General features: G+C 36.7%; 1 protein-coding gene and 1 long non-coding RNA gene across 3 annotated transcripts in view; both read right to left on the bottom strand.

Annotated features, from left to right (window-relative positions):
- Positions 1-926: 926 nt before the first annotated feature.
- Positions 927-21,756, bottom strand: part of LOC105440265 (N-lysine methyltransferase KMT5A-like) — a 36,557-nt gene continuing 15,727 nt past the window's right edge. The window contains exons 4-6 of one of the 2 annotated variants that reach the window (XM_030996025.1): positions 20,963-21,068; positions 20,158-20,311; positions 927-6,371 (exon numbers count right to left, since the gene is read on the bottom strand). In XM_030996025.1, the coding sequence (XP_030851885.1) occupies positions 6,368-6,371; positions 20,158-20,311; positions 20,963-21,068 (264 nt within the window). In that variant the 3' untranslated portion in view covers positions 927-6,367. Of the gene's footprint in view, positions 6,372-16,712; positions 16,754-20,157; positions 20,312-20,962; positions 21,069-21,756 lie in introns of those variants that run through there. The other variant, XM_030996024.1, reaches the window with a different exon arrangement.
- LOC115928605 lies at positions 18,304-20,151 on the bottom strand. The gene is made up of 2 exons (XR_004066104.1): positions 19,503-20,151; positions 18,304-19,461 (listed from the first exon to the last, which is right to left on the bottom strand). It is a non-coding gene; the product is annotated as an uncharacterized LOC115928605 (long non-coding RNA).

Below are 21,756 nucleotides of genomic sequence, written 5' to 3'. Positions count from 1 at the left end.
CCAAAACTGACATAAAAACAGAAAAAAGTACCGCATTTCGGTGACATCGCCCCCCGCATCGCCCTCGATTTCTATCATCGTAATCGTCGCTCTCAGATGTGCTATCACCGGGAAAAGTTATTGCGTTATCTGGTATACTCTAGGCAAGTCAAACGTTAAACAAAAATCACAAAATTAGCACTTAAATGAGCGAGGGGACGTGTTATGTGTGATGGTGCAAGATACACAGTTCAACCTCCGGTAGTGACGTCACACATTGGGTGATTTTGTCGGGAAAATTAACCCACAGAATTCTGTGGGAAAACCCCGGTTAACCCGGCAGCAATTCATTTTCGTGAGGCCCAGGGTCCATCCTATCGACCTACGAGGTCAGTTGTTCCGGCGCTTTTCACTTGAATAAATCTTCCGGGCTCCCGGTCTATAATTACTCTCAAACGCCTTCTTCCATTTCCAAAACTTCTCCCTCAAACCTTCCATTTTCTCACTTATCAAAAATCATCAGCATAATATACAACATCTCGCTAACCAAACCTTCTCTTGCACTCTCCGCAACCACATCAATCACACAAAAAATATATATATATCAGGTTACTTCTATGTACCGGGCGGCACTCATTACACCCCCCCCCCCGGTAATTCTGATGTCCTTTTAGGATTGATTTAGAAACCAGGCGCCACAGTACTCCCAAAATAATGGAAATGTACGACTGAGAGAACCTTATTATGAATACGTAGGGCCTACTCAGTCGTACATTACCATTGTATTGGGAATACTACGGTCAGTTTCAGTACAACCATTGAGTCGCAATGTATGGCAACCTATTTATTTTTTGTATTTATTTTGTTTCCTTGTTTTTTCAATAATGAAAATATTAACATTTTGTTTACATTAACAAAGCACATCACTGCAATATAGAAAAATCTGATCAGGCTAACCGTCTTGTATGTTTAATGTTCCAGGACATAATACAATTTACAACAAGAATTCTGTTTTGTGATATCACTAATTCAAATTTGTAATATCAAGAATTCAGTGTGAATTCCAACATTACTGCACATCACTGCAATGTAGACAAATCTGACTAGTTAGGTTAACAGTCTTGTATGTTTAATGTTCCAGAACATAATACAATTCACAACAAGAATTATGTTTTGTGATATCACAGATTCAATTTGTGATATCACTAATTCAAATTTGTAATTTCAATAATTCACTGTGAATTCCAACATTATTTTTGCGCAGAAATTCAACAATAACAATGTTATGACCTCATAGAAGGCACCAATCCTGCCCAAGCAGCAGGAAAAAGATGTTACTTAGGTGGTGTGATTCGGCATGGTTGCAAATTCAAATTACAAAGAGTCAACCCCCTAATCCAGTACGTGCTTCTCACCCTTTCTTAACTCAAGGCCCACTTTGCCACTTATTAATTTGACAGTAAAGCTGAACTCAAGCTGGTTCATTTTTATTCTAAAACAATGTTTTGGCCATCCTCATGGCCCACTGGTTGAGAAGCGCTGCTCAGTTTAACACTGGCGAAGATTCGAGCAGTGAACCTATTGTTCAGGGGGGGGGGGGGTGATCTACTTGAATAGTGTGACGTCACATATCTACGCCCTGCCCGCTGCTCTAATCCATGCTGTTGAGTTTATTACCATAGCCCTCATATCTCAAGGTTTGTTCAGATATGGCGCAACAAACCCAAACAATTTTAATGTACAAGTCAATGGAATATAAGGCGACCAAAAAAAAAAAAAAAAAAATGTTGGCGAGGCAGGAGACAATTTGTTGCCGCCTGACTTCAAAAAGCTTTGGAACAAATAAATTCCTAAAAAGTAAATGCAAAATGATGTCATGAGTTTGTCTGCAAATTTTTTGACAAAGATCCCTTTTATTTGTGATTTAATTCAGGTTCATTAACATAAGTGTGGGGGTTTGTTGCGCTGTATCTATAAACACTTACAATACTGAAGGAATTTTACACATCCTATCCAACAAGCCCTAAAGGCCACCGCACACCTTACGACTGGTCTACGACTGGATTTTGAAAGAAATTATGATAGGATTAGATATAGAATGTTTAGAATGTAAATTCCTACTGATTGAGGTCCCGAATTGTCATGTCAATATCAATATAAAAATTGCAGGGTGTTATGGCCTTTTCAGTTGGAGAAAAGGCCCGATCGGCTGCGAATCGTAGCGACGTCACACAGGCACGACTGGCCACCAACTGGTAACTGGGAGATTTGGCCTTTTCTCTGTCTGAAATACTTCAAATACCATATATTTTCGATAATTATATTGATATAACCATTCTGGACCTCAGTCAGATACAAATTTTCAAATTGAAACTCAATTTCTCTTCAAATTGCAATTTCTTTCAAAATCCAGTCGTAGACCAGTCGTAAGGTGTGCGGTGGCCTTACTCCTAAAGCAACATATGAGACTCCACAGTAAAAATGTCACTTTTCGCTATTCCAGTTATTAATACAGGCATATCATTTCATTTGTCACAGTGTTTATTACAGACCCATGATTGTACTTGTGGACCTACACTGCTTACAACCAGGCCTGCTTACAACTTCCCAATTTTACTGTCTCAGAAACCTGCATCCAAAACTACGTGAAAATTTGCTGTCACACACCAAATTTCAATATCCATAGGATTGCTAAGTGTTCTATGAATGCACAAAAATACATTAATTGATGCAAACCACAATAATTTTCCAATTGAGTCACCAGTTTGATAATTTTCTTGGTGCTATGCAGTTATAAACAATTAAAAATATCTTGTTCTTCATGTAAGGAAAGATAGATAAATAAATAAAATCATAGCAGCAAGCCCAAATGACGATGCATTTACAGATACAGATATTCAAATTGAAGAAATTAACAAAAATATACGAAATAAGTAATATAATTAAATTGGTGTGTCATATAGAATATCAAAAAGATCTTTAAACAAGAGCACCGCAAGTCGGAGCATTATACGCCCGAAGTTTCACCTTTATGCACATCTACACATCAATATCATCCAACCATGCAAGTTTGAGGAAATTTCATTACAAAGTAAATGAGTTATCCACACAAGAATTTTTCAATATTTTTTTAGTAAAATGTGGTTACCATGGCAATGCCTTGTCGTACCCAAGTTATATCACCTTTATGCACATCTACACATCAATATCATCCATCCATGCAAATTTGAAGAAATTTAATTAAAAAGTAAATGAGGAATTATCCGCACAAGAATTTTTCAATTTTTTAGTAAAATGTGGTTACCATGGCAACGCCTTGGCGTACCCAAGTTATATCATCTTTACGCACATCTACACATCAATATCATCCATCCATGCAAGTTTGAAGAAATTTCGTTAAACAATGAATGAGGAGTTATCTACACAAGAATTGGCTAACGGACGGACGGACGGACGTCATACCATAATACGACCCTTCGGCGTATAAAAAGTGTATGTGAAATAATGGTTTATTGGTGTGCTGTTGTAGCACTTACAGTATGTATGTTTTGGACAGTAAAATTACTCAATATTTTAGTTTCAATAAACCAATGATCGTTTTCTTTAAATTGCGTATATTGCATCAGAAATTTATTAACACCATGTATAGTGAATCAAAACATAAACATACACAGTGTAACAACAAAAGTGATAATGAGCATGCATTGGTGTATCCTATACACTGTGAGTAAAAAAAAAGGAACCTAACTTTAGTAGCTTCTTATAAAAATATTATAACATATGAAACCTTGAGATGTATCTAATTGTAAAGAATAACCTTCACTCTGTCTACCGATACCTCATTTATGATGTTTCTGTCACGGATGACTGAGCACTAAGATTTTCAATTTTTGGGGGGTCAAAATCGCCTTGTACCAAGTTTGACCTTAAGCAATGGGTGTGTGTCAAAGGCTTCTAATCACATGTTACTTTGTCTGAAATCGTTTTTAAATGATAAAATATGTTTTGTGTTTCAATTATTCAGAGTTAAGTGATTTTAAGTATCTAGACTTTCACAGGGATTTTATTTTAGGTTTCATTGGCTGTGGATGCACTTTGAACTGCCTACAAACCTCTTATCTTAGAATGTTATCTTGCCACAAAACCATCTGTTTATTGGTCGATTGCACCAACTTAGCTGAATAAGTTATCTAGCTCACAATCTACATTAAATTAATAGTTAACTAACCTAAAAGACTAAAAAAATACAAGGAAGGCCTGTTTAGAACACATATGCTAGTGTTTTGAACTGTGTTTTTACTTCATTTGAAAGAAAGCTTCTTCACTACCAACATTCTGAAGCTGACACACTCAATAAAGAAACTCTTACATACGAGGAATGTTGAGGAAACCAAGATTGTGTCTTAATGACAACAAAGATATCTTAAATATTGCTTGTAATAAGGATATTCTTTCATTTAAAGTTCAAATCAACACCTTTTCTAGTCAAATACACAAAATCAATTTAAAAAGCTTAGCCATTATTTCAAGACTCCAATAACAAATCCATAGTAGCTTTTGACGCACACGTATTGCTTAAGCCCAAACTTGATACAAGGCGATTTTGACAAAGCTTTTTGAAACTCCTGGTGCTCAGTCATCCGTGGCAGGAAAAGTATGAATAAGGTATCAGTAGACAGTAAAGTTACTCTTTACAATGAAATAAATTGCAAGGTTCCATATATGTTATAATATTATCATAAGAAGCTACCGAAGTTGGGTTTCCTTCTTTTTTTTACTCACACTGTATAGGAGAATTAAAAAACAATGTGTGAAGAAGTGGGTAATGGAAGTGCTGTTAAAACATACAGTAGGTATGTTTGATTACATGGAAAAGCTGTTATTTTAAATACGTATATTAATACATATTTTGAGTGGCACTATGCATAGTGGATTGAAACATAAACATAAATAATCGAATGGATAAATCAATATACATGTATAAATCATTAATATTAGTTATGATCATTATATTGGTGTGCCCTATTAAAAACAGATGATTTTAAAAAAATTGTAATTTTCACCTGTAGCAAGTGGATAAAATTTGGTAATTGGGCATGTTTTGTGACATCATTCTTACATCATACAATGGAAAGGGGGGGGGGGCATACCGAAACTATGTACTGGCAAACATATCAGGGCTTATACCTTTCAAGGGCCTCCTCCCCTCTTGGTACACATCAATACTAAAATGTTTTGGTCAGACCGGAGTTAGCCTGAATTCATGATAAATACTCTTGCAGTGCTAAAACACAACAGACAATGTATGTATACATAAATTTGAAGAACATACTGAAAGATCAATCTAAAATGCCAGCAAACTCCAAATCACTCATTGGGAGTTGAAAACGCTTCAATTTCATATGTGAAGACCCTATGGAGGTATACATGTAGGGGCAGCTAAAGAGACACACAGGCATATATAGTTAGAAAAAAAAACGAGAAATTAATGAAAAGGAGAGAGATGGTTACGCTTAATACTAGGGCCTATTCCTATTGGGCCTAAACTCATTAAAATTATAGTCTACTACATGAAGGAAAGAGAAGAAATGCCAAGAATCTGAGACTTCCCATAACATGACTCTTCTGCAACAGAAAATATCAATCAGTTTGAGGGCTAGTAGTGTAAGCTATATTGTGTGTATACCATAAGCCCGCCCGTGCGCACGGTGCGGTGCATCAGCGCCAAGGGTTACAACATGGTGCCTGTTATCAAGTTGGCCAAACTCTGTGTATAAAGGGCTCTGGAGTGCACTGACAGAAAGTTCTTATGTGGGTGAAACAGGAAGAACACTGAATGACCGATTAAAAGAACACAAAAGGGCCCTCAGATTAAACAATCCAACCCACTCAGCAGTGGCCGGAACACGCCCTCAATACTGGACATAACATTCGCTGGGATGATACACAGATCATAGACTTTGAATCTTATTTCTGGCCAAGGAAGGTCAAAGAGTCTATCTAGATAAAAAGCATTAATCCAGCACTCAATAGGGACACTGGGTACGCATTGTCACCTATCTTCGCTCCAGTGATCGCCAAGACAGCAACTGTGTGACAAATCAGTTGACATGAGGAAGTCTGCAGGAGCAGACGAAAGCTCGCCCCAATCATTTTTAAGTTTGGTAGAAGCGAAATACTTGTATATCAAGAAATCGCTGTGTGTGGCAAACTAAAGAATGAAAAAGTTCACCCGGTGCATTAGAGAATAATTTCCTACTGGTTGCTTTCCATTTTTTTTACCAAGCGATCTCTTTTTGATTTTTCATTCATGACCTTGCTTCTGATGACTTTGAAGTTTCTAATCTTGAAATCAGGATATGCTGCCAAGAACTGGTGAACCTCTCTCTTACCTACAAAAGAAAATGAAAGGGAAAACACATGAAAAAGCATTGAGCAATGTAAACAAAAATAACTAGATTTAAAAAAAACAGAGCGATGATGATGAAACAAAGTTTGATTTTTTGTCCTCTCTAAAGCACAAAATAATTATAATGTACTTCTTTTTTGTTCCAGCAATTTCTAGTCTGTGTATTTCAAAAATGAAACCACTGAAAATATTTCTTCTGGCTCTTCTTGAAATTACACACACAAGGCATGAAAGGCAGTTTGACCACCCTTTGACATTGGATATCCTTAACGATCCTTCTCACAGGCTTTTACCAAAGACTTGGGTCACGTCGCACTCGAAAACACCTGTGTTTTGGCTTGTGCAGCTAATTTTTTTGTAATGGTGTCTGCAATGGGCCAAACACGCTGGGAAAAAAATCTTAATTTAAATTATCAACTGCTCTTAACCATTTTTTTTATGGCTGTCTTCAAAGGGGGCCGTGCGAGGGGAAATTTGTTTTAAAAAGAAGTTAAAGTTGCGATTGTTTTGTTTTTGTCAATGATGAAAAGAAAGAAGACAAGAACTAAGGCTGACATAATACAGAACAAGGCGGTTCACGAACCACGAGTCTCGCCCGATTTCGTGGTCAATAGAACGTGGAAAATTTTACCCCCCAAAAAAGGATTTTAAACAATTAGCATTTTGAGCCCTAGATTCCTTTGACCCCATCCTCCTACAGATCTGCTTACATACATGTACAACTTGACACTCAAACTGCATATACATGTATGTATGCATTTGAATAAATTTGCATAAATTAACCTAATTAATGAATTTCAAAATTCTGTGTACAACTTTTCAACCCTGCACCTAGCCCTATGAGATAAAACAATCAGAATCAAAATCGGTCGAGAAATGAGGGAGAAGAAGCATGTTTTGTGAATTATGAATAAATTTACATAAGCTATAATTACTGGAGTAAAATTTCAAAATTATGTGTACAAGTTTTGTGTAGCCAACGAAGCTCTACCAAATAAAACAATTATAATGAGAATTAGGTCAAGAAATGAAGAAGCATTTTTTGTGAATTTGAATAAATTTGCATAAATTAACATAATTAATGAATTTCAAAATTCTGTGTAGAAGTTTTGAACCCTGCACCTAGCCCTATGAGATAAAACAATCAGAATCAAAATCGGTCGAGAAATGAGGGAGAAGCATTTTTTGTGAATTATGAATAAATTTACATAAATTATGATATTTAATGAATGGAGTAAAATTTCACAATTCTGTGTACAAGTTTTGTGTAGCCATCTAAGCTCTATCAATTAAAACAATCAGATTCAAAATCGGTCAAGAAATGAAGGAGAAGAAGCATTTTTTGTGAATTTGAATAAATTTACGTAAATTAGCATAATTAATGAATTTCAAAATTCTGTGTAGAATTTTTGAACCCCGCACCTAGCCCTATGAGATAAAACAATCAGAATCAAAATCGGTCCAGAAATGAGGGAGAAGAAGCCTAATTTAACATTTTGTACACACACAGACACACAGACAGACAGACACACAGACACACGTACGGAGCCCGTTTCATAGTTTCAAAATGTGTAAAAAAATTGTGTATAAAGCCAATGAAAATTTGTCCAGGTTGTGACATCAAGGAGTTGCCAATTTAAGAGTATGACAATAAGTTGAAGTTGTACATGAAAAAGTTCATTGACCCTTGACTATAATGGACTTCAGAAAAGGATAATATTCTTTACATAACATTCATATGAAACTATAACACTACTGAGCTCTCCTACCTGAAGTTATGGAAGAAACCAAAACTTCAACATTTCCATAATGTCTGTACAGTACATACAGTATATGTACAGTATATATTGTGTATACAGGACACTGGCCTGAAACTTTAACCAAAACTTTAACTAAGTTTAAAAGATTATAAAATCCCTATTCCTTGACAAAACGCAGAGCATGGGGGTGCATATGAAAGAGGACACTCTACTGAATCATTTGAATTAGGTTTCAAGACAATTGGTCACAGGGTATTGGAATTATAGACATCTGAACTTAACCATGCAAACTTTAACCTGCAACAGACACTGGCCTGAAACTTTAATCAAAACTTAACCAAGTCTAAAAGGTTATAAAATCCCTATTCCTGGACGAAACACAGAGTATGGGGATGCATATACAAGAGAACACTCTACCAAATCATTTGAATCCAGTTTCAAGACCATTGGTTGCACGGTATTGGAATTCAAGCCATAGGAATTTGACCAATCAAACTTAAACCTGAAATGTTGACAACGCCGCCGTCGCCGCCGCCGGAAATAGTGACGCCTATGGTCTCGCTTCTGCTTCGCAGGCGAGACAAAAATTAAAGATTTTAAAGGATTTTCTAGACTGACATATGAAAATAAAATGAGGAATGAAACTTAAAGGTATTGCGCAGTGTTGGTAAAAGACGAAGGGGTAAAAAAATAGATTTCCTTCACTTTCTTATTTTTTGATACACTTATGAGGGTAGAACACAACTCCGTAAAAGTTCACTCTGAAATGCCTCCATTTTCGAGAAATCACATGTTTAGTGTTGATTTTTGGGATTTATCGGGTACCCGATGAATACGGCTAATTCGCTTGATGCTGAATATCTCACGGATAAAAGTGTTTCTGATCTTACAAATCACAGGTAAGGTTCTTTTTATGTTGATACATCTCAAAATAAAGAAAAGTTGGGAATTTTTGAAGGAGAACACTGTTTTTAAAGGGGAAAACAGATTTGTCTGGCCGGACAGATATCGTCGAATGTACTTGTCCTTTTACAGCTTCCAAGGCTATTTGAAGAAAATTGATAATCGATTTGGTCTTAGATCATCTAGATGCACCAAGAAAAACACATTTAATCAAAATCCGTGACCTTGGCCAACACTGTGTATTACTTTTAATAGGTTGGCAATTACTAGGAATGATGGAAATATAGAAAGAGAAGATAAATTATGGAAAACAAAGAAAAACTTATAAAAGAAAAAAGGAAAAGAGAGAAATCCAGACACAAAGAGTACTACAAGACGAATGGAAAATTGCAATGATTGAAGATAAACAAAAAAAGAAATATGCATTGCCAAAAGAAAGAGTGATGGGAAAACAAAGGAATACATCAAGAAAGGGACGATAAAATGAAGGACAACCAAGAAATTACATCAAGCAAGCATTTATGATGGGAAAACAAAGAAATACATCATCAAAATGAAGATGATGGATTGAAGGAAAAACAAATCACTCTATCCTCTTCCTTTCATCAATGTAATTCTTTATTTTTTCTCCAATCAGTGCAATTTTCCATTAGGCCTATAATATTCTCTGTGTCTGTAATTCTCTCTTTTTATTTTTTCATCTTTAAGTTATTCTTTGTTTCCCAATTCGGCCAACTTGAAATTCCAATATGTATAGTGCTAACAACTTTCAAAAATGTATAACTTTCTTATTGTTTGTCCGATTTTGTTCAAACTTTCACCAATCTGCTTCTCTGAAATTTCTTTTTTGTTTTAGAACTTGCCATATGGGTTGGATTCCCCTTTAAATGACTGTAGACCACTATCCTTGATGTTGCAACCATATAGATATGCATTAGAGTCAAATAATTCTCTAAGGCTTTGCAGTTAAATGAAAACAAGATGGTTCTCGAACCACGAGTCTCGCCCGATTTCGTGGTCAATAAAACGTGGAAAATTTCACCCCCAAAAAAGGATTTTGAACAATTAGCATTTTGAGACCTAGATGCCTTCTAAAGACCCCATCCTCCTACAGATCTGCTTACATACATGTACAACTTGACACTCAAACTGCATATATATGCATATTCATGCGCATGTACATGTAAATGCATGCAAGTACATTGCATATATATGCACATGTATGCATATTTATGCATAATTATGCATAAAGTTGTATGTAAGCATATCTGTATGCACCATATATGTTCCTATACCCAAGGGTCATTAATTACCACCAAGTTTGATCCAAATTGATGGCAGACTTTACAAATGAGCAATTAAAAGTTGTCCAGGTTGTGACATCAAGGAGTTGCCTATTTAAGAGTTTAATAAGTTAAAGTTGTACATGAAAATGCTGAAGTTCATTGACCCTTGACCTTTGACCTTTAACAGTGGTTACCTCACAGTCTTAACTGCAGACTGCAAAAGGGTAACCATCCTACAAAACATTGTCACCAGTAAATAATCCTAGTTGAAGTTGTACATGAAAATGCAAACATTATGCAAAGTTCATTGACCTTTGACCTTTAACTCTAATGGACTTCAGAAAAGGGTAATATTGTTTACACATAACATTCATATGAAACTATAACACTACTGAAATTTCCTACCTGAAGTTATGGAAGAAACCAAAACTTCAACATTTCCATAATGTCTGTCCAGTACATACAGTACACAGTATATGTACAGTATGTATATTGTGTATACACGACACTCCTGAAACTTTAACCAAAACTTTAACTATGTTTAAAAGATTATAAAATTCCTATTCCTTGACAAAACGCAGAGCATGGGGGTGCATATGAAAGAAGACACTCTACTGAATCATTTAAATTAGGTTTCAAGACAATTGGTCACACGGTATTGAAATTATAGACATCTGAACTTAACCATGCAAACTTTAACCTGCAACAGACACTGGCCTGAAACTTTAACCAAAACTTAACCAAGTTTAAATGGTTATAAAATCCCTATTCCTGGACGAAACACAGAGTATGGGGATGGATATGAAAGAGAACACTCTACCGAATCATTTGAATCCAGTTTCAAGACCATTGGTGGCACGGTATTGGAATTCAAGCCATAGGAATTTGACCAAGCAAACTTTAACCTGAAATGTTGACAACGCCGCCGTCGCCGGAAATAGCGACGCCTATGTCCCGCATCTGCTTCGCAGGCGAGACAAAAATCAGGAACAAGAGGTCAAACTACTCATTTACATCATAAGCATTTTATGTTTTACAATTGCAAGGGTTCTAAGCTCTCCAGAAAAACAAAGAGCCCTGGGAAGTTTATGACATTCCTTCTACTTTATATCTCTTTTCACTTTAAAAAGTCCTTGCATGTACCCTTTTGTGAATAGCACGACACATACCAGGTAACTTCTTTCTCGTATCTCTTAGCAGGTACTGCTCGAAGTAGTTGCATACCAATTTTTTGGAGGAAGTTTCCCAGTGGGTGTACCCCCGACCTATAAAGAAAAGAGAAATAGAAAGAAAATCGATGAGGGAAATATAATTTATATCAGAGCAAAATATATATTTTTTGTTTTCAATATTTGCCAGCATCATAACCATGGCAGATCTGAAGTTCCCTATTACGAGGGTATCATAGATAAACGAACAATGCACCAGCCAAACGTCATTAGGGAGCTTCCAATTTGATACCAGACTGATAATTCGGGCCATGTGCACATGTATTGATTTTGTAAGGAATAAGTGCTCCAAATCCAAGACAAGTAAAGTGGCTAACAAACATTGCAGTTGGCAAAATAATGTTAGGTGTACTGCCAATTTTGAATCATCTGTCAAGACTACAAACAAAAAACAAAAAAGTGAATTGGTAAATAATGTTATGCATAATATGTGTCCTGCGTAAAGTGAAGATCTTTGGTTCCTTTTAAAAATAACATACATGTATGTACTAAGACATACCTGAATACGCAATATGGTCCTTTTCCTCCTCCTGCTTCGTCCCTTCTTCCTCCTGATTCATCCCTCCTTCCTCCTGATTCATCCCTCCTTCCTCCTCCTGATTCATCACTCCTTCCTCCTCCTGATTCATCACTCCTTCCTCCTCCTGATTCATCCCTCCTTCCTCCTCCTGATTCATCCCTCCTTCCTCCTCCTGATTCATCCCTCCTACAAACAAGTACAATAAGCATAGAAGCAAAAGATAAGGAGCAGCATGTAAGATGGGGTAAAGACAAGGTGAGAGAAAGCAGTGACAATGTATTAAACCTTCCAGGTACCCCCTTGATGCTTTGCGGAACAAGTCTGCATCGCGAAAACTCGCGGCGACGTTTCACGACTTTTTTCTTTTGGGTCTAGCGCATCTGTTTTGAACAACATTGCAACGCCCAGGTAGGTGGTTCTGAAGTTACACATAAGTTTATACATGCACGTTAACCAAAAATGGCTAAAAAGCATGATTTCATGCAGGATTTCAATACAAATTGTGCTTTCAGCCAAAACTCATAAATGTATGATTATTTTTGCTTCTAACGATTAAAATTAATTGATAACATGCTGTTTATGATCGCACAAGTGTAGCCGACAATTTTCATCGAAAAACAATAACAGACAAAAAGGTCAAAAACATAAGAAATTAATTTTGATATCATGTTTTTGAAGTATATTTGCTAAGAACACTAAAAAGAGTAACTATACCACAAATTAGTATATTTGGAACTTTATTTATTGATTAGGAGCAAAAAGTCTGATTCCATGCATAAATTACACATAAATTAGCATAATTAATAAACATTATTCTTCACAAAACGGATGACGTGCATTCCAATTCCTCGTCGCGATCGTGCAGTCGACGGCCCAGATCTCAAGGAGGCATGGAGCCCCCCCCCGATATCATCTACCAAATTAGCCAGGCCTAATTCGGGTTAAGGGGAAATATAAAATTTCCCCCTAATTCGGGTTAGGGGGAAATATAATATTTTCCCCTAATTGGGTTAAGGGGAAATATAATATTTTCCCCTAAGTCGGATTAAGGGGAAATATAATATTTTCCCAAAGATGTACATGTACAGTATGTATGTGCATATATATATATACACATGTAAATACAGTTAAATTTGCATGCCTAAGTCAAATCCCTTGGGACCACAGAAATCTGAGAAATTCTACTTCTAAGAGGTAAACTAGACATGAATTCGTCACTTGAGATGAATTAGGTGATCCGCCATGATTTTAATAGATGACGCAGGAAGTTACGATGTAATTGAGAAAAAAAAATTGCAACAAAAATAGCAGCAAAAATCTTGAATATGAAGTTTGGAAATGATTAAAGACTTAAGAGATGATTTTTTTTAGAATAATTCATTTGCCATAGGCTTTGTACACAAATTTTGAAGTGCAATATTTCAATAAATGATAAACGTCTGGAAATGAGAATAAACAAATATGAATGTCTTTAATAACCCAGTACAGCTCTGGAAACTTGGGCATGATTGGTAACGTTATGTATTTATTATGATTTTTTTTTGATAATTAACTTGTCATAGGCTTTGTACACAAACTTTAAAGTGCAATGTGTTAACAAATGATAAACGTTTTGAGACGATACTAACAAATATGAAAGAATTATTAAATGCAAAACTTATTTAAATTGCCCACCAAAAAACAAAAAAACAAAATCCTTCAGCGGATTCGAACCCGGGCCACAAAGACGAGAGTCGAGTGTCAACACCAATATACCACGGCGCTTCCACATAGACATAACACGTATATCTGAAAAAGTCTATGACCGATTCTGAATTCACACGTTAATTCGAATTTTTTCACCATGATCCCATAATCTAAATCAAAAATAACATTTCTCGTAGCGTACAGTCTCAGCTACAACATATCAAATTTTGGTATAAACAACTGAGAAAAGTAAAAAGAAAGACTATGCAAATTGTGACTTAGAAAAAAAAATCACCCTCCATAGACATAACACGTACATGTTGCAGATTCGGACTTTTCACCTTTAATCAAAAATTTGACCATGATCCCATCATGTAAATGAAAAATAAATGTCACGTTACTTGTAGATAACATTCTCAGCTACAACATATTGAAATTTGGGACAGTCAAAAGAACATTGTCAAATGTAATGTAAAAAATCAAAAATCAATTTTCTTACTTCAGATGGCAATATGATGATGTCACAACATCCGGTGACCCAAAATGATGCATGAAATGGAATCTACAACTCATGCCCTTTCAGAATATGAAATAAAAATGGAGGTCACATGGCATTCTGAAAAGTTACAGCGAATTCAAAATTTGCCTTTTTTTTACAATTTTTTCAATTTTTGGCATATTTTCGCGCGCGCGGATTTTGAGGTTTAGCGCGCGCATATTACGTTATTATAGGTCAAGAAGGACTGGAAATTAGTTAAAATTGTTGACAATAGTATTAGGAACCCAAAACATGTAAAAAAACGGCGTTTCCACGTTCCGTACGTGCTACACGCGAAAAAACGCGCGCGCAGACGCGCACGCGCTGAATTTTTTTAAATGCTCAAAATGGCCTGAAACGTATAGTAAACTCAAAATAAATTCATTTGGAGCATTTTTCAATTTTGACGCGCGTGCATGCGCGTAGGTTGAAGAGTTGAACCTTGACCTGAAGTTAATGTATGCCAAATTTGGTCAAAAAATAACGTTCCGTTAGGAAGATATGGTCAATAAGAAGATTTTACAAAATGGCGCCTAGATGACGTCACGGATGGGTGATCACAATGAAAACAGATGACCCGTCAAGATTTTATGATGGGACATTATTTTTTGTTTTCAATATTTGCCAGCATCATAACCATGGCAGATCTGAAGTTCCCTATTACGAGGGTATCATAGATAAACGAACAATGCACCAGCCAAACGTCATTAGGGAGCTTCCAATTTGATACCAGACTGATAATTCGGGCCATGTGCACATGTATTGATTTTGTAAGGAATAAGTGCTCCAAACAAGTCAACACAGAGAACCAAGGGATGCCTGAACAAGTCAACACAGCGGACCAAGGGATGCCTGAACAAGTTAACACAGAGAACCAAGCGATGCCTGAACAAGTCAACACAGAGAACCAAGGGATGCCTGAACAAGTCAACACAGAGAACCAAGGGATGCCTGAACAAGTCAACACAGAGAACCAAGGGATGCCTGAACAAGTCAACACAGCAGACCAAGGGATGCCTGAACAAGTCAACACAGATAACCAAGGGATGCCTGAACTAGTCAACACAGAGAACCAAGGGATGCCTGAACAAGTCAACACAGAGAACCAAGGGATGCCTGAACTAGTCAACACAGAGAACCAAGCGATGCCTGAACAAGTCAACACAGAGAACCAAGGGATGCCTGAACAAGTCAACACAGATAACCAAGGGATGCCTGAACAAGTTAACACAGAGAACCAAGGGATGCCTGAACAAGTTAACGCAGAGGAACCAGAGGTGCCTCAAGGAATATATACACAGGAACAAGAGATGTCTCAGCAAGTATACACAGAGGGCAGCTCACCTTACACATATGACCAATCAGATGATGATTCAGACTATGTTCCAGATTCCTATTCAGAATCTGAATCTGAAACTGATGATTTTCCTGCAGATGTAGTCTGTAATAAGATTGGTAAGAGAAAGATCCAGTCCCATGAAAGAGCTTTAAAATCAAAGAGACCAGGCATTGAAATTTCCAATTGGTCTAAAGCAGGCATTGCATGTAAAGAGAGGATGCCTCAGCAAGTAATCATACAGGACCGAGAGATGCCTGAACAAGTAAACACAGCGGAACAAGAGATGCCTGAGCAAGTAAACACAGAGGACCAAGGGATTCCTGAACAAGTAAACACAGCGGAACAAGAGATGCCTGAACAAGTAAACACACAGGACCAAGAGATGCATGAACAAGTAAACACACAGGACCAAGAGATGCGTGAACAAGTAAACACACAGGACCAAGAGATACCTACATGTAGGCCAGTAAACATACCAGGTCAAGGTTCTCTTGCATGTGGTACATACAAGAAACCTTACCGTTATTGCATATTCTGCAAAAGAATGTGGTCAAAGCTACGGAATCACATAGAGAAAAAGCACAAAGATCACAAGAGAGTTTGCCAGGCCTTGAAAATGAGAAAGAAGGAAAGGGATTTAGTATTTGATGCATTCAGAAAAGAGGGCATATTGGAACTGAACAAGATAAGATTGAGGAAAAATCCAGATAATCCAGTGCTTGAGAGAGAAAGGAGGAATGATTCAAAGACAAAGGGTAAACTGGTCATTTGTCATCTGTGCAAAGCATTCATAGAAAAACGTTACAAAAAAGTGAATTGGTAAATAATGTTATGCATAATATGTGTCCTGCGTAAAGTGAAGATCTTTGGTTCCTTTTAAAAATAACATACATGTATGTACTAAGACATACCTGAATACGCAATATGGTCCTTTTCCTCCTCCTGCTTCGTCCCTTCTTCCTCCTGATTCATCCCTCCTTCCTCCTGATTCATCCCTCCTTCCTCCTCCTGATTCATCACTCCTTCCTCCTCCTGATTCATCACTCCTTCCTCCTCCTGATTCATCCCTCCTTCCTCCTCCTGATTCATCCCTCCTTCCTCCTCCTGATTCATTACAAATGAAAGAATTTTGAATCCATATATTGTATTTCAAATAATGTTAGAAAGATCGGAGATAATTACTTGATTAGAAAACAACTAGATATTGGCACTCTATAATACTTGGATTGGATTAGATTGGATCCTTAAATTTCTGTGAGGATTATTCTTCCACTTACATATTTTCAAATGCCCTAAATTTTCATGACTTTCCCAAGCAGCAAACTCCAAATTTCTATGACCATTTCATGTGTATCAATGCAATACTGCATGTAGCTAGCTCCCCTCAGAACTAGAGTGTATTAGGCCTGGGAATATTTGAATATTTGAATTATTTAAATAGCTCACTATAGTACTAATCAGAAATCAAATACCACAATTTCTACTATTCAAATATATTTGTTTAACAATGAATACCGTAGTGATTTCATATATGAATATATGTTAATAGTTATTAAAAAAAAATAAAAACATCAAAAGTAATATATCACAGAAAATAAATCAGACAAAAGAGCCACATAGTGATATAATATTTGTCTTGCATTTTGCAGCTCGACATGAGTCTGTGGGGGCATATCGGTCATGGCCAACCTTCGACCACTTCACTGGGTGTTGCACTTTGGGCTCATACCACAAATATTTGGACTATTCAAATACTTTTTCCATAAATATTTGAATAGCAAATTTGGTATTCATTCCCAGGCCTAGAGTGTACATGTACATGTATGTCGTCAGTCATACACACTTATACTTAGTTGTGAGGGGAGCTTGCTAGTATCAGTACTACAAGTACACAAAATAATAAAATACATGTAATAGAAGGGCTGGTCAGGGAAGTGTAATTGTGGAATATGATACAAACTGATCTGACATGAAAGCATACATTTTTTTTTTTAATTCCCTCTGTTAATTATACAAATAAATATAAGGTTAGAATATTAAATAATATCTTGAACAAATGATTTTCCCCCAACTTTCCAGAAGTATTAATGAATTCCATGACTTTCATTGACATTTTGCTGTTTGAAAAAGTATTTCAAATTCCCTGACCCATAATTAAGAACCCTGTTCTGTTTATAAAAAAAAAGTTTTTAAAGAAAAATGTAATCTAATTCATTCTTGTTTAGAGAACCATACATTTGAGCTACATGTATCTATTATTTTATATATAGTATATTATTCAGTGTTTAGGTGAGAGATTACTCATCTTTAAAGACAACCTCTCAACTATTTCTACCTATCCCCCTTCCTGGGTTAGTTGGGATCTGTTGTTGACTTTTTAAAGGGTTAGAGGACATCTATGATAATTGCACACCCATTTCATACTTGTTTTTTCTTGCTGCCAAAGTTGGTGTGGTTGACATCCATCATAGAGAACATCATAAACCACAAATCTGGATTTAATTCATCGGAGATCAATCAACATGCCAGCATTTGATGCTTCTTTATAACTAATATAATCATATTTCTTAATTTGGACAGAAATTAAATTCTTAAAGGTAATACACAGTGTTGGTCAAGGTCATGGATTTGGTGGAAATGTTTTCCTTGGTCCATCTAGATGACCTAAGACCAAATTGATTCCTAATTTTCTTCAAATAGCATTGGAAGCTAGAAAAGGACAACTACAGTCGGCGATATCTGTCCGGCCAGACAAATTTGTTTTTCCCTTTAAAAACAGTGTTGTCCTTTGAAAATTTCCCAACTTTCCTTTATTTTGTGATGTATCAACATGAATAGAACCTTACCTGTGAAAGTGTCGTGATATCTGTTTGTAAAGTCTTTGTAATGATAAGCCTGAACAAAGACTAGCCAATGTTTATGTTATTGTGTCATGACCTATGAGTCATACCCAGGTCAGGACACAGGGAGTGTGTTGTTTGGTTCTTTCAACATGGAACCACATATTAAAGACTTACACGCGTGGCGAGCGATTTCATTGGCCACGAGAAATGTCATGTACGCTGACGCCGTCCAACTCCCTTGTGAAACCGTTTCGCCTAATGCAAACTACGCGTGCTCGAGGGGCAAGCGAACACCAAAGTGGTCGTCTTTCCCGCAGCACCCAATTTCAAACATGGCCGTCCGAACTCTTCCGAGCGACGCACACACACAGACGCACGATATAGAAATCAAACCGTGTGCATAGGAATCGCCAGCTCGCTATCCCCGCTCGAGCTGTCTCAGCGATCAGCTCACATTACGTACGCACGAAAGAAACGTGCACATTGCGCAATATCGCAATCTGTGTATGTTTCTTGTGTTGTCAATTGCATCTTAAAAAAGCAAAGAAAATATACTACATTGTTACCGCACAGTTATTTTTTTTCACATTCTAATAATATACTGTATAAGCTATAAATTAGTTAGTAGATTTATAATCTGGATTCTTATAGAGGGTCTAGTTATAGTATACTACTGAATTGAACAGCTGTTGTACTCGGCCGCGCTTTATACTACCAAACGTAAACAAGACCGAAAATTACTGCTGCATGCTGTATGCTGCAACCTGCGATCGCGATTGCACGTCTACTTTCATGTGCGGTGTAAATTTTGGTGTTTGTCTTTATCGAGATCTCGTCACCGGTAATTGTTTTATTATATATCCGATCGTCTCTAGAGGCTTTATTAGAACGTTAAGTTTGAATTATATTTGCTATCTTGCGCACAAAGCTTGGTCTTTGATGTATTTTTGCAATGCAGTGACACTCGACCTGCTGACACTCGCTGCAGTGACACTGACAGGGACACTGACCTGCTGACACTCGCTGCAGTGACACTGACAGGGACACTGACCTGCTGACACTCGCTGCAGTGATACTGACAGCCCTGGACACTTTGATTTTGAAACTGAAAATTTGACTTGAGCAAATTTAGAGTGTCAGGACAGATCAGACAGACTGTTTTGCAGGTCTGATACTGACACTGACAGTGCAGTGACATGATATGACTGAGAATGGTGCGCATACGCACGTACAGAAACTGGACACCCGCGCACGTACAATTCCGCTCGGTAAACAGCTTCGTGACCGTACTTGTGTGTCGCCATCTGCGGCTGAAATTAATCAGGAAATCCCCTGCGTGACTGCCTTTAAATAGTTGCTACTACCAAGCTTACAAATGACTGTCTGAGCCTCATCATTACATTATAACAGTAAGATCAGAAACAATTTTATCCATGAGATATTCAACATCAAGCGAATTAGCCGTATTTATCGAGTACCAGATAAATAACCAAAATCAACACTAAACACGCGATTTCTCGAAAATACAGGCATTTCAGAGCGATTTTTTTTTGGCGGGGGTGCGTTCTACCCTCATAAGTGTATCCAAAAACTATAAAATTAAGGAAATCTAATTTTACCTCTTCGACTTTTACCAACACGGTGCAATACCTTTAAAACACTTACCACAGATTCTTCCCTCTGTACTTGAAGAAATATCTGAATCCGGTTTCTTCAAATCTTTCTCTTTCTTCTGCCTCTGCTTTATCTATTAATTCCCCATGGTAATGGAGTAAAAACTCCCCACTATGAAAGTTTTTTGTAGTGAAAACAGCTCTACCTGCAGAGTACAAGAGATAACAATAAATAATGCACTGTTTTTGAAGATGGTATTACAAAGCCAAACTACATGGATTCTCGACTGAGCGCAGTTAAAATGTATGCCTCTGCTATTGCCAGATCTAAAATATATTACACATTTAACTACTAAAATTTTCAAAAACTTAAATCATCTAATCAGATCATCATCACTTCCATAAGCCTATATGAGCCAAGATTGAAATTGATCCGTCAAACGGTTCTTTAGTTATCGCGAGAACGTAGACCTCTGTCACCTTTGACCTTAATACCCCCAAAACTAATCAGATCATTATCCCTCCTACATTTGTATATGCCTCCTATCAATTCATTTCATTATCTAACCATCAAAAAATATACAAAACAAAATAGAAAATTTACACTGACAGACACATGATCAAAATTAAAGTGAAGGTTCGGAGACCCTGGAAAAAGCAAAGCTTACAAAAAGGGGCCACCAAAGTAATGCATAATCACTATTAAAAGGTACAAATTATTCAACAAAAAGAAAATACAATTCAGACTACTTATCCTGATATTGGACACATTGGACACTTAAAATAATCTTGAAGGATGTTAATTCATGAAAAAAGGAGCCTTTCGAAATCACTTATATCTGCACTGGATACCTTACCCTTTCCTGGTAGAATTTTGACACAAAACCCCTTTCTGTCCTTTTCTGTGTAATCTTCTGGGCGGTTGGTATCTGCAGGCTCTCTCAGTCGTCGAGACATTCTTGTCTAGGATAGCGAAGGCAAACAAAACAAAACAAGGAGATTACTGTAATGTGTCTTTCCTATCTTTCCTACTTGCATGTACTCCACCCCGAGATCAAAGATCAAAGATGATTTGATAGTGTGAAATCAATCAAGCATAACAGTACAAATTTCATTGAAATCAGATGGAAAATAACAAAGTTACAGCAATTTGAAATTTGTATTATTTCAAAAAACAATGAATGAGGCTGTGTCCAAAAGTGATGATGTCACAAGCCCGCTTTTTCTTTTGTATTTTATCATATGGAAATCTAAAATATTTCAAATGTCAAACATGGTTTGGCTCCTCATGGAATGTGGAAAGTCATCCTTACTGTAATTTATTCTGATACAAGGGAGCAATTCTTTGTGTACATGTACATCTATAAATGAAATATTGCAAAATTCATATTATAAACTAGATGAATTTGACTGCGCGCAGTCGACGGGTATGCCTCCGCCCTCCCGCACAAATACTTAAGTATTGCCATAATCCTTCATATTTATAGTAACATTTGCTTATCTTATACATGTACCTTGAGTTAGGGCGTAAACTGTTAAATTTACCATTTTACCTTTACCTTTGACCCAAAATTAAGTTTGATGGAATTCTGTCCAATACTTCTTGAGTTAGGGCAGAAACAGTGAAATTTCGGAGTTTGACCTTGATCTT

Source organism: Strongylocentrotus purpuratus, unplaced genomic scaffold, assembly GCF_000002235.5.
Source record: "Strongylocentrotus purpuratus isolate Spur 01 unplaced genomic scaffold, Spur_5.0 spur5_scaffold_3, whole genome shotgun sequence".
Lineage (NCBI taxonomy): Eukaryota > Metazoa > Echinodermata > Echinoidea > Camarodonta > Strongylocentrotidae > Strongylocentrotus > Strongylocentrotus purpuratus.
The sequence above is the reverse complement of the archived record's forward strand: the minus strand, read 5'-3'. Positions and strand labels throughout refer to the sequence as shown.